The sequence below is a fragment of the Ochlerotatus camptorhynchus genome, unplaced genomic scaffold (genome assembly GCF_037179485.1).
Source record: "Ochlerotatus camptorhynchus isolate MF236.1 unplaced genomic scaffold, CSIRO-AGI_Acam_v1.1 ptg000357l, whole genome shotgun sequence".
Lineage (NCBI taxonomy): Eukaryota > Metazoa > Arthropoda > Insecta > Diptera > Culicidae > Ochlerotatus > Ochlerotatus camptorhynchus.
In genome coordinates, this window is record NW_027040845.1 from 980,971 (window position 1) to 995,469 (window position 14,499).

Here is a 14,499-nt window from a genome sequence, read left to right on the forward strand (position 1 = left end):
CGAACTTCAAGTTGCTATGAGTACGCATCAGAACTTTTTGGAGCGAGAAGTTGCTCGTGTGCTTTCTATAGCTTCTAAAGCAGTCAGAAAGTTGTGCTGGGCCTTTTTATGCACTTAATGGAACTTGAAAGTGGGTTTTATCGTTGAATGCGGAACTTTTGGTTGCTTGGGAAGAAAGTTCTGTCGGAGCTTTATTTGAACTTTATGGACCTTAAAAGTTCTGTCGGAACTTTATTTGAACTTTATGCAACTTGGAAGTGAGCTTTATCGTTGAATGCGGAACGTTTGGTTTCTTGGTTAGTACATAGCCTTAAGAGCGGCAGATCTGACAGTTAGACAATAGATTTAGCTGTCACTTTACCGCAAGTGTGAGTGTTTATAAACCTTGATGGACATAATGAAGCTCTAAATCAGCATTATATATGGGTTCCAGGGTTGGCATGCTCATTTTTACACAAATCGCTTTTTTTGTTAATACAGGGTGTCGATTCAACGAAGAAAAAAAAATCCAGATAATCCCTGATTTTCCAGTAATTTTCAAAAAAATCCAGCTGCAGTGCCTACCCGTTTTTGGGAACACAACCCCTCAGCTATAACTTTCCTCAGAATATATAAGTGCTTTATGGTTTTTTTTTTTTATGAAATACCACACGGACCTCTAACCCATGAAGAGTGGTCCAGTACAATTTCAAATTAAATAAAGCGTTCCATACATTTTATAGAATGCAAAAAAAGACAGCAATCTCGTGTTTCCAAAAACGGGAAGGATCCACATTCTACCCTAGGGGCATACATTCATCCAAATCTCCTTCATCTTCATGGTGACCAGCAAATCTCGATTAGCAATTTTCCCGTTTTTCTCACGGAATTTTGGAAATTATTGCAACATTATCATACCAAAACTTTACTGTGAAGCTAATTTTACGAGCTTACCAGGTTTTCAATCAAGACCTAGACTCTCTATACTGTCAAAGCAATGCTTGTCTACGTATCTTTGAATCATTATTCAATCATAAAAGTGCTACTCCAAGCAATAAAAAAAAACCTCCCAAGCAAGACCATTATCCTAAATTCTCATTTAGTTACACACTTAAAAATAACTAATTTTACACGTGACGGAATCTGTCTTTGACATAAAAGGTGAGACGTAAACAAACATGTCATGTAATAGTAAGTGTTCGGAGACTGAAAAGTTCGCTGCTCAACGAAAAGTACGTTTTATTGAGCTATATTTCGCGTCAGTCTCAGAGCACCTAAATTTATATGAATTTTTCTAAGTGTGTAGTTCTCTGAGCTAATCAAGCTGTTAAGAACACAAAGACAAAGAACTAAAAGTATTCAGAAAAAAATCCTTATCTACTCTTAAAACTGGGTTTAGACAAGGCAAGTCATTTGATCAACTCAGTTGAATTCAGCTGACTTTAACGTGTAAACTATGCCATTTAACTGACTTGAATTGAAAAAAAGCTGAACCAGGCTCAACTCTTCAAGCCAATTGAATTCAACTGAGTTAATCAATGACTTGCCTTGTCTAAGCCCAGCTTAACTCTTTAATCATTCTTGCATTTACTGCGCTCCAAATGCGCTCAAGAGATTGATTTTTGTTGGACACAGCTGGATCGAGCAGACGCAGAATCTACTTGAAGGTTAAATTTTGTCAGACGACGCAATTAGGTATAACATCTATTAAAAGACAACTAACAACGTCTAGCGTCTCGACGGAACTGAATTTTCAACTCAGGAATGCGACAACACCCATTGGGAGCTGAATTTATAATAGGCTCAATATCATCGAAATACCCTTTTATTTGAGTAAGTTGACATTATGGCACGGACCTTTGAGATGATGGCGGAAACGTACATCAGACTGAAGGCTGAAGCTAGACGGATTGGACTTGCCATCAACGCATCAAAGACAAAATACATGAAAGCAAGAGGTTCTAGGGAAGACAATGTTAGCCTCCCACCCCGAGTTCAGATTGACGGTGACGAAATCGAGGTGGTCGATGAGTTCGTGTATTTGGGCTCACTGGTGACCGCCGAAAATGATACCAGCAGAGAAATTCAAAGACGCATTATGGCAGGGAATCGTGCCTACTTTGGACTCCGGAGGACGCTCCGGTCGAATAAAATTCGCCGCCGCACGAAGTTGACTGTCTACAAGACGCTGATTAAACCGGTGGTCCTTTACGGCCACGAGACCTGGACTATGCTCGTGGAGGACCAACGCGCCCTTGGTGTTTTCGAACGGAAGGTGTTGCGTACCATCTACGGTGGAGTGCAGATGGATGACGGAACGTGGAGGAGGCGAATGAACCACGAATTGCATCAGCTGCTGGGAGAACCATCCATCGTCCACATTGCAAAAATTGGGCGACTACGGTGGGCTGGGCACGTCGTAAGAATGCCGCACGACGACCCAGTGAAAATGGTTCTAGAAAGCGACCCAACAGGAACAAGAAGAAGAGGCGCGCAGCGGGCAAGGTGGATCGACCAAGTAGAAGGTGACCTGCGGACCCTTCGCAGACTACGAGGCTGGCGAACTGTGGCCATGGATCAAGTAGAGTGGAGACGACTTCTTCGGACAGCAGAGAACAACAAGGCCTTAGCCTGATTAGTAAGGTAAAGTTGAGTAAGTTTTGCTCCACTTGCAAAAATGCAACATCAAGCATTAAACAACCACAACTTCGCAACTCTATTTAAAATTTGAAATTGAAAACCATCCTCAAACTACAACGTTTTGTTGTAGTTGTTTGAAACTAGCGAAGTCAGCCATACTTATTAATATGTTTCTTTTATAAAGAAGTATTTCCCTGACTTTGAATGAAATTTCCTGACAATCCCTGATTTTCCAGGTCCAAAAAGAAATTCCCTGATTTTCCAGGTTTTTCAGGTAGTTGACACCCTGTAATAACTCCGTTGATGAAACTTGGTTTTGTCATACTTTAAGCAATAGGGTTGTTTAGGGGTTTTGAGGTAAATACACATTCGTTATCTGCATTAAAGATGGAACCCAAACCCAAAATTTCATCAATTTTGGTACACTGGAACTATTTTAAATAAGTACGATTACATTTGCAAAAATCACCTTATTAGCGCCCCTCGGTGTCACTTTGTATGGGAGCGAGCTGTCTGCTGAGAAAGGAGTTTGAAACAAGGAAGATCGGCAGGAGGAGGCATATTTTGGGAGAGAAGGGAACGATAATAGGGAATGGAATCGATCTCCTGCAGGATGAGAAGCGCTTTACATTTGATCACCGGCAATTGTAGTTTTAGTCCGCCTTTCTCCCTGCTACGCGCCAAATGCTGCATTGGAATTCGTACGGGCAACCCACGAAACAGGAAAGTCCCCATCGTCGCTGTCAGTTTTGCCGTGTGAACAAATTGTGGTGGAATTACAGACGAAAGATACCACATTGACCAACCCGACCTCGATAGCCACTGTTTTTTGCCGATTTAATTTTGTCATGATCTCAAAACTGCCGAACAACTGATAAATACGGTCGATAGCTTGTGTTGAGGTTGCAATCATCGTGATGTCGTCACCGTATGCAACGCAAAGGTCACCACCACACACACGCTCCACCTGTGTGAGGAGGGGATGAAGATAAAGCTCGAAAAGCAGCATCAACACTGGGTTTCCCTGCCGTACGGATCGTCCTATGCGGAACGGCTGTTTAGCAGACGTGACAAAGAGGCAGCAGCGATCCGAAAGAGACAGCCGACGAAACCCTGGTTGAAACCCAGAGATAGAAGGGTCCGATGCAGGAGCTCTTGAGAAACCCAATAGAACGCGTGGTCGAGATCGAAATAGATCATCTTCCCTCTTTGCTTTCCCGCAGTTAGTTGTGCTTCACGATCCTTGAGCGAGAGCGTGGCTTGGAAGATGGATCGATCGGACTCAGGACTCGATGTGTCCGGAGAATGTGTTCCAGGCGGGTCTTCATCACACGGAAAAGAATTTTGAAGTCGACGTTGACCAGGCTGATCGGACGGTATGCTCTCGCTGTTCCATCGCCACCTCTCTTTTTAATCAGTACCATAATGCCATCGGCAAATTCCGAAAGGAGCTCATCCGTCATAGCTTCATTGGTGACGAAGTAGAGCTCTCGATAGATGATGTTGAAATTTCGGTGTTCGAACTCTACCGGCAGACCATCGATACCCTGCGATTTGCGTTTTTGCGACATTCGGTTGGCATTTTGACGTAGGACTACGTCTGTGATTTCTATATGGGGGTACACTTTGTGAAAACCGAAAATGGAACATGTAACACAATTATGAAAGATTTGGAACGGTAATTGCTCAACTGCCCCTGGACCAATTTCAATAATTTTATCACCAATCGATCAGAAATATTTCTACGTAAACGTAAGACTTTATCATTTTTTCAAAATGTCATCAACGAAAATTGCACGGATGTGCAACTGTTGCTATGATAATTGCACCACTGTTGCTGAGAAAAACGATTTCCCTAACACAGATTTCAAAGTTGAATTCCATCCGGTCTCTCCAAAAGGTGTTTATTCAATCACCGCTTGGTGACCCTAATAAAAAATAACGATAAACGAACGACAACCCAAATCATTGAACTATTCCACAAATGGTTTGGATGATACCCAGAACACGTCGTTAAGCAAATTAACCATACAATTTTGATTAGGGGAGTGGTGGTGTTCTCCATTACACAACGGAAGGCTCCCCGCAATCAGCTAGCTATCAAGGCTGCCCTCAACCGCTGATCGGGTTCAGTTCCAATCTCCGTGTGTGGTGGTGGCCGGTCGTCGGCATCAGCAGCAGCAGCAGTGCTTTCGGTGCGTGGCGTTGAACACTGTTCTTCAGTCCACAACGAAAGGCTCCCTGCAAGCAGCGAGGTGCAGCCCACATGAGCATCCATAGAAGGAGGAAGAAGCCACACCGCTATTGATCGGAATCAGTAGCTCTTCGTAATTTGCTGTGGGCCATCTATGTCAAGTGCGTCATACTAATGAGTATATGCAAACAGAGAGAACCCCGCTCAAATTCCTATTCCTACACAAAACACAAGCTCCTGCTGCAGTTAACAAATAAGATTTGTTATATAAGACCACGTAGTCCTACGTCACAATTGCGTACAACCCCATAGGGCTGTATCTTATAGTTTTTTAGTTCGTTGATGGTGATCTCTGCCACAAGGGCAGCGTTGGCTTCGTCGTTCTCGGGTACTGCTCTCTCTGTTTGAAACATCTCCTCCCCAACTTCCCTCGGTCTCTTCCACCGCATACAAGTCCTTGGAGTATCGGAACATGTGCTGCTCGATCTCCAGGGAGCCTTGAATTTGCTCTACTCGTTCGTTTTGCAACAACTACGAAAGTTTCATTGATACGAATGAAATTCTGTGCGAAGAGCCGTCATACGCGAGCCTTAATTGCGTGTAGAGACGATGGTATTTAGCGTTAAAAACGATTTAATTTTTGGCTTCGCGTATGAGATCGACCATGCCATCCAGCTGGGGAAATTCTTCCGTTGGTGGGTCCAAAACTTGTTCGCAACCGAGGTTGGGAAGGTAAATTCGCGCTATAAGAGCTTTGTGGTACGAACATCCGTGTGGGGAAGCACTTCGCAGATGCTCGCCCAAAGCTTACATGCGATCGAGCCTGGATGCCGCATTGTGCGTGACGTATGTGGGTGCGTGGAGTGGTGCGATACAGCTTCAGCCACAGGTCTTGCAGCTGCAACTGGCGTACGGTCACCTGGATCACCGGACTTGTGTTTACACTTGTGGAGTCGCTCGGGCGAAGCACGCAGTTGAAATCGCCAGCGAGGATGACGTGTTGCGTATGGTGCCGAAGGTAATAAGCGATCGTGTCGTTGAATAATCTCTCTCTTCCCGCACGAGCAGCTGTCCTCGATGGCACATAGATATTACAGAGAGTCGTGTTTTGTAACCTCAAAGCAATGACGCAGCCATCCAGGCTCTTCTCCACATGCAAGAAATGAAGGTGATCTTTAAGCGCGATTGCCGTTCCTCGCCTTGCCTGGTCCATATTGCAGACAACGTTGAAACCAGGGAGAGAGAGCTCATCATTCTCCACCTCCTGGAGGAAAACGATGTCCAGTTCCAGCGTTCGTACAAAGGTCCGAAGAAAGTCAATTTTCGTTGGGTTCTTGATATTGTTGATGTTGATGGTGGCGAGGTTATAGCTGGAGAACTCAGCCATTACTACGGTTGGTTACTTCCATCTTGCTTGTCGTCGTAGTCGTCCTTCACGCGAGGCTTCTTGCCTGGTGGTCGAATGCGGAGGAGCCTTCTGGAGCTGGATGAGCCGACAGACGAATCTGTTTCGTTTTCATCGGACTTGCTACTTACCAGCAGTTTTGCGATCCACTCCGCCGCTAGCAGGGGGTTGTTGACCTATATCTACATGTTTCGAAGCCAAGGTAGAGGCTAACGTGGGGAAATTCTGTTCGTTGCGAATCGCTGGTGGTAACAACTTATGTTGCCGGTGGGAAATTCCTTTCGGTGGCGGCATGGTAGCCGGGTTCCCCGAGTTTGATTCGAACTAAGGCCGGGCAGCTTGGTTCGAAGTTGTTTTGTTTTTGTTCGCACTGGGAGCGATTTGGTTAGAGTGTGTGTTGGTTTTGTTCGGTTTTGTTGTGGCATCCGCGTACGACTTCTGTACGAGCAGTTTTTATTCTGCACGCAAGTAGCCCCGATGTGGATGTATTGGCGGCAGTGTAGGCATGTTCATAGCTGCCCGAAATACGATATATTCGTCATTTTGCCGTCGTTGGTGACCCACGACTCGATGTTTCGATTCACTTTCATTCTCGCTATGCGGACACCGGTCGAAATACCAGGCAAATCGATATCGACTCCACATAGTTTTTCTCTTACTGATATGACGTCACCGTACCTTCCGGGAAAATCGGCGATTTTTGGTCCGACACCTTGAAGAGCATCACCACCGGTTGGAAACTTACGATTTTAAATTGGCTCACTACTTGACTAGCCTCTTGGTCCCAAGCAAATCGATTAACCCATTCTAGTCGAAATTCTAGTACTACACTATGTTTGTTTTGATTCGCTATGAAAGTTTGACAGATAAAATGAGGGGTTCGTGGATTCTTCTATGTTTCGAGGGGTGCATCGATTAACTTGGGACCGAAGAGAGTACCGGAGCTGAGCCAAAAAGTTGAGCACGTTTCTTCGGGACCTTCTAGTCTTAGAGTTGCCCCTATGGCATCACCTCCACTGCTCCATCCTCTGGTGTGATCCTTAGCTGATATTTTTTTCCCGTTGACTGTAATGCCGTGTTGGTTGTCGTGTTCATCGCAAATTCGTTGCGCCAACTCTGGGTCGACGACTTTCACGAACGAAACACCGAGGACTCTGCTGCTCTGCATTCGTAACACTTCACCTTGTTGCAGACCAAGAACGATCGCACAGAATTTGTGAACTTTGGCAAGGTCCGGTTTCTTCGGCACGTTCGAAAAATCTATTCGACCCCAAGAGCGTTAAAGTGACAATAATTAAAAAAAAAAAAAAAAATCTATTCGAAATGTATTTCCTCGACGGAAACTACGGAAAAACGGCTCAACGATGAACAGAATACGAAAAAACATAGTTAACTCTTCGACTACCACACCTAAATCACACTTTACACTATTTTTGTTTATATCTTCGGTAAATTTTCATGTATTTTTGATGTTGTTATCTTGTTGGAAAGGGTATTAATTTTCCTTTTGATGGTTTGATTGAGCATAGCACACAATGACGAGTTTGATAGTTAATCAATCTTTTGGTTTTTCAGTTTTTGTCGAGTCGGTAGACATGTCGTTTCAGCAAGTTGAAGTTGATCGGTTTGTCCTTTTATATTTTTTCCTGAAAGCCTATAAAAGTATCTAATAGAATGCACCATGCACACATTTTTAATTGCCCTACAGAATGAATAATGACCTTCCGAAAATTTTGTTATAATTTGGTAATCCTGATTTTATGAAGCTATTACACAATCAGGGAGCGTGAATAATAAGCTAATGAAAAGATTAGGATGTGACCTATCCAACGGTATTAAAACATTTGAAAACGGATAAATAGCGACTGAGATACATCATTTTGAAAAAATTGTCGACTCCATTTTCAGTGTGGTGCCCGAAGAGTTAACACTGGAAATTAGTTTGTGTTCGACTTCCACGGAACAATAGAAAAAAACGCGTCTGTTCGGCTCGGAAGTTAAGCGCTCACCAGGCTTGCTGAAACTCCTCAAACTCACTGGAGGTTTGAAAACACTCTTGTCCTGCGAGCTTTGCCAGCCCTCACCTCGAGTGAGTGGCGGCAGGAATATGGAAGAAGTAAACAAAAACTCAACGAGAGAGAGAGGGAGAGTGAACTTTAGCTAGACGATGATTTCTTGATGAACATTTCAAATGGTCCTATCTGCTTTGATCGATTCTCTTCATCGACTTTCTCTTTTCATAACCACTGCTATGCAAACAGATTTCGCGCTAATTCTACCGTATAGTTTGATAAAGGAGGTTCTTATCTAGTGTCCAAAACGTCAAATACAACAGGGAAAGGTTTTGCAGCTGAGTTATTGACGAAAGAGAAAATCGATGAAGAGAATCGATCAAAGCAGATAGGACCATTTGAAATGTTCATCGAGATTTGACGTGAGGTGCGCTTTTCGAGACTCCAGATGACTATTTTGTTCGACGCAAGAAGCTCAGAGTTCACCCAGGGTGATAGAAAGAGCGTGTGATAGAAAACATGAACATAAATGGCAGCAAACCTCACTCTCATTTTATCCCCCTTCGCTCACATGCCCTGAATCTCAGTGGAATGATATGGCAGTAGGCATTCTACTCCTCAGAAAAATGCTACGCTCGGCTCATTTCAAACTCGCGAGCGAGGTGCCATCAAGCCTGGCGCTCACTTGAAATCAGAGTTCACAGTTGACACGCATAGAGTCGTTAATTCATAGCATTTGAATTCACACTTGTTTTTTTTTTTTTTTTCATTGAAAGTCTGATGTGAGCTTTGATTATTTCCCTCTTCGTTTTTTGACGCGAATTTGAGAACAACTAAATACAAATCTACTGTGTTTTACGTACCTATATGAACCTAAAACTATTTTCTATTAATTGCTTCAAGAAAATCCATGTTTTGTCAAGTGAGTGCAGAATTATTAAAAAAAAAATGAGCAATTTGTGCGAAAAATTGAGCCCAAAACTGCTGGACTGGACTGAGTTCCGTTTGTTAAAAGACACGGATTTAAGCCGTGATAAACGGTGATAACTTTTTACTACATTCGCTTCGTTGTCGTGGGCTATAGAATTTTTATTTTCGTTAACTTATGCTCTTCCATCACCTCTCCACGACGAGCGGTAGAACAACATTCGCGTAAAAGAAAAACTATCAAATAACTATCATACCGACAGCGTCACTTCGTTCTAATTCTTCTATTTTGTGTATATTTCAACTATTTCTGATCAGCAATGTTTCCTTTCGCTTATCGGTGCATATTATACTGATAATTGTCACAAGCACGACATGAACAGCTCTGAGTGTAACATTTTTCGGCGGCACGGTCATATGAGAGCCATGTCGTATGAAATTTAAATTTGGTACTGTATTTTGATAGCTTGTGTTGCGAGAGTCAGAGTAATGTCCCGATTTTGTAGGAGGGACTGACAAAATCGGGACATTACTGTACTCATGTATTATTTTTCTGCATCAGACTTTTCTCGTTAAATAATGTCATATAACCGGAATTCCAAATTTTCTCATTCATCCTCAAGATGGATGTTCAAGGTATGCTTGAATGCAATAAGACCACTGAAAATGCACATGGAATTCATAGAACATTCGAAAATATTTTCATAAAGGTGGCTGACAAAATCGGGTCATTACTGTATTTGGAAAAGGTCATTAAAATCAACATTTTCCGGTTTTCTACATATGCAATAAATCACCGTAACTGTATTTTTACTAGCGACTGCTCCAAAGTAGGTATTCGATTGGCCCACGCAGGTTTCAGTTCTTCGTCCCTCAATCATTGAATGTGAATGTCATGTACACAGAACAAAATTCTGAGTTGCCTAAAATCTCCACTACTGTAATTTTGAGCTATAGTTGACATTAGCGACGGAATTTATTACAAGCTTATAAATAACACTGCTGCTTTATGTGCTTTATTATTACTTGGGATGTCAACCACAACAAAAACATCATTGACAATATTTCAACCGTAAGCTTCAAACTTCATTTCAAACAAGCTAAGCAGCAATTTTCAAAACATAAACGTTGATAGCCACACGAGATAGTTCATTAATCTTCTACAAATACAACGGAAGACTTACGCAGAAAGGTAAACAAAAGAGACGTTCGATCGTTGAGAAGAAAAAAATCCCAACCGTTTATCATCAAAAGTATTTTCCGTAATTCGCCCCTCTTCCACGATTGTTGAATGTGGTACCTCTATTACAGCACCGTTCTTGCGAGCGGTGATGTATTTACTTTCCGAAATTTCCACCAACCTCTTAGAGCATCCGACTATGACGTATGGCCTATATCGTCATCAAAAATCTAGTTGACGACAGCTAGACGAATGCAATTTTACCGCCCTGACCTTCATAGTAATTAATTATAGACACATATAGAAGGCCATCATCTGCTAATGCCTTCCTCGGTTTATTCAAAATTCAACGTCAACTGGCGTCGGTATTTTCGTGATCGAACTAAAATAAGTGCAAGTGCTTATTTATAAACATATCGTACGATCGATTTCATAAGAATTTGAAGGCATTCTTTATTAGCAATCAAAATACTGCAAATCCATTTTCTACGCATTAAAAATTTCCATTACTACCCAGGGTGCGATCAAAAGCCATTACGGCCAGACCATGGTAGGATTTAAGTGCAATATTGCAGCTATTTTTAGTCACGACGACGATGGATTCGGAATATGATTTTGTCAAAGAAGTAGGTGCTCGGCGATCTTACCGCCTCACTTCATACCCGAAGCAGTGATCGAAAGCAAACGAAACGAATCAAAACAAAAACTTTGCGAACGTGCCCCAATTTAACAAGCACGCTCGATAGCCGCACAACTACCATCACACAACCACCGTACGAACACATCGGTATCGGCTTGACCGTGGTGAATATCGAATTACATATTCACCACTCACGTTGTGCCAATGGGTACGTCCGACGCATTCCACTACTACTACACTACAACTACTTTTGACAACAACATTTACATTACTGTTCGCGTACTGAAGTTCAAGCACCGTACATGACTCGATCAATGTGCTACCCAATACTTCACATATAGCAACAGTGTGAACAAAGAAAGCAGTCACAAGGTCACAGACTCACCCTTAGCAATCACGACAGTTAGTGTTAGCATTGTGAAGGGATGATGCGGTGATTCTTTATCTTCTCAAAATTTGTCGCTAGTTTCGAATATATAGGTACTTAGAGTGGTACAAAGAGACAAACACTCACTCACACACGCACGCACGTTCTTAGTGGGCGGTCGATCAATCAGGCAGATGTGTGTCGAGGAAACGACGGCGATTGTCACGATGATTGTTAAAGGATATTGATGGGTGAATCCAGTGAGATGAATGCACTACCCTGTGAATATCCTTGCACTGTCTTGTTAGCGGGAGATTGTCCGTGGAATTTTTGTTTTTTTCTTAAGTCTATTGTGGAGGTAGTTAGTACTTGATGGTCAATGCCCGCATGGAATTTGGCACGATTTACGAATTTTTCACACGCGCTTGCACTGGAATTCACTTCCAGCTAATAGGTTACCTTTGGTAAATAAACCGAACGGCGACTGCTTGGATGCTGCGTTTTCGATTATAGTTTGGCAAAACAGTTGACGACTAGCACTGGCACTGCTGTTCCCTAGGGTGACCCGTTTAAGGATGTTGAGTAACATTAATGGTAATGGAATTTCTTCGGTTGGAGTCCCGCAACAACCGGCTTTCTGGTATCAGTAAACTTTCGGTACTGAACAGAGTGAAAAATTTTCCTCCTGCTTTGGTCGTGTACGGTAGCAGACACGACAGTTCGATACTCACCACGGGAGATTGATATGTGTGTGCGGTACTTTCAGTCTTGACGGCGGAGGAACGGGAATTTCACCTCCCGGGAATCCGTCAAAGTAACAAACTAATGATTTCACAAAGGGAGTAGTCGAATTGCGATTTTAATTTCTTTCCAAACTTAGTTCGTTGTTTCAATTGGGTGATTTAAATTGTTTTCTTATATTTTAGAAAATGTAACTCAAGTGTACATCTTGATTTTTAAATTATGATTCAATTATTTCAATCAGACAAACAACATTCGGATTTATTTGGCTAATGCATTACATAACTTTAAAAATCTAGCTAATAACAACTCTGCACATGCTCGTTAATTGTTACATTTGACATGGTTTCCCTATTATATATAATATATATAATAAATTTGCACAGAAACTCCATCAGCCTGCGAGTGTCTTCCTTCACCATTAGCTCTTTTTTCTCCGAACCATTGACCAGCAGCAGCGACGAGTACAACTTGGGCCGATTGGAAAAATAACCTGAATTCCTTTTCCAACCGCTTGTCGTAAGGGTTTGATTGGTTAGGCTTTTCCCAAGGCTAGAATCAGCAGTTCGAACGAAATCAACAGTTGCTTTGTGCCTGTTCGGCAACTATATCAAAGAGACACCTGGGCTCTTATCCGTCGAATTCGATCGGTTTGAGTCCGGGAAATGGATGTGCGTTGCCGTCTTCTCCGTGATGCACTTGATGTTTTTGCCCACGCGACCGATTATAGACGAGTGGTCCGTCATGGCCAGCTGACATACATGGTGTTTGTTGTGGAGATTGTTGATAACTGACAATGAGTATGGCAGAGTGCTTCGCGGTTGACCTGAAAACTTCGAGAAACTGCACGACTTGCTTGGCAATTTGTGTGCATGCAGAAGGGATAAGTTGGGAATAGAAAGAATAGATAGGATTGAAATTTTGTGCACGTTGAAAATTTTATGAAATGGGATAATCCTGAAGTGTCGTTCCCCCTGGCATCTACTTACATTGCGCATCAAATTTTTGCAGGAAACCTACAGAATCGTCATCAATCTTCTATCTAACGCGCAGCTAACCACAGCAAAACATTTTTTTTTTCGAGCATCGTAGATAGAGTCGCACCCCTCGTTTTGGAGAGGATTTTTTCCGGCATTGCAGAAATTTTCATGATATTTAAAGTTACTTGCAACACTGTACTATATCTGCGCCTGCACTATGCATGTGTCAAAATGATAATCATTGTTGTTGACACAATCCGATTTTTGATTTCAAATATTCAACCGTGAATTTCCTCACAGCTCTTCCGGATGGTGCTGGGAGTCGCTACCGGAAGACTTCGAGATCGGAAAAACCTCCACTCAAGATGATCGAATTGTTCGAGGATCTGGTGCGGAAGGCTTTGTTGTTTCAGAACAGTTTGATCGAAGTTGGGAAAGAGGTGGCATCGTTCCGGAAGCTGATTGAAAGATGGCCATGAACGGACTGCTACTGGTCATAATGCCGATTCGGAATGTTTTGTCAATTTGCGTTGCTCATCGTTACAGCTAATCGCTATTGTGACCCTCTGAAAGCTAAATTGACAGGATTTATGTATCATACACTCACTTTACCTTCTCTTCTTGCATTTTGTAAATAAGAATGATCATTAACATATTTCATAGGTTCATACATCCGAAAAATAGCATTTTAGCTGTAATGAGCATTTGCAGTGAGAACCTGAAAGCAAGGTTGCAAAGACTCATTTCAGCTAAAATAATGTTTTTCGGAATAATAAAACCAAAAGATGGTATGATGGCATGTTTTACTTGTAACTTACAAGAAGAGGTTACAAAGTATGCGTTGGAAACATAAAACCTGTAAATTTAGCTTTCTATGAGTCACAATCAGCGATTTGCTGATCGCTGAGTGAGTGAATGAGTTTGTGAAAAATCGCTGATTGTGACTCTCATGAAGTGAAATAAACAGGATTAATATGTCAAACACATTCTTTGCAACCTCTTCTTGTATCCTACCAATTCAAAATTTGATCATGGCATCTAATTATTTCATAATTTAGAAAAACATTGTTTTAGCTGAAATGAGTCTTTGCAACCTTGCCTGAAAGAGGTAGTGAAGAGAACGTTGAAGACGTTGGTAGATCGATTTGTGGCGGGGAGATTCGTGACGGAGCTGAAATCACAGCCTAAGGAGGTTAAGTGGAATTGTAAAATATTGATTGGTCAGTTGTTGGGCTTGAAGGTGAGCTCCTGAAAGTTGACATCGGTGAGTTGGTTGAAGCATAGGTTTAGCTCTTAGACACGACCCTGGTAACCCAGCGCTTGAAATAGAATATTTATAGGCTTGGCGAAGAAGAAGAGTCTCGGCGAAGTGTAAAGACACCGGTGTTTTCCATGGTGCCCAGCGATTGGAGCAGTTCGATAAGCATTTCAACA

At 42.3% G+C, this 14,499-nt stretch overlaps 1 protein-coding gene across 3 annotated transcripts in view; it reads right to left on the reverse strand.

Moving 5' to 3' along the window:
- Nucleotides 1-11,977, reverse strand: part of LOC135709263 (guanylate kinase) — a 35,396-nt gene extending 23,419 nt beyond the window's left edge. For 2 of the 3 annotated variants that reach the window (XM_065231565.1, XM_065231566.1), the window contains exon 1: nt 11,804-11,977. In XM_065231565.1, the coding sequence (XP_065087637.1) occupies nt 11,804-11,933 (130 nt within the window). In that variant the 5' untranslated portion in view covers nt 11,934-11,977. Of the gene's footprint in view, nt 1-11,362; nt 11,713-11,803 lie in introns of those variants that run through there. The other variant, XM_065231567.1, reaches the window with a different exon arrangement.
- Nucleotides 11,978-14,499: the final 2,522 nt, after the last annotated feature.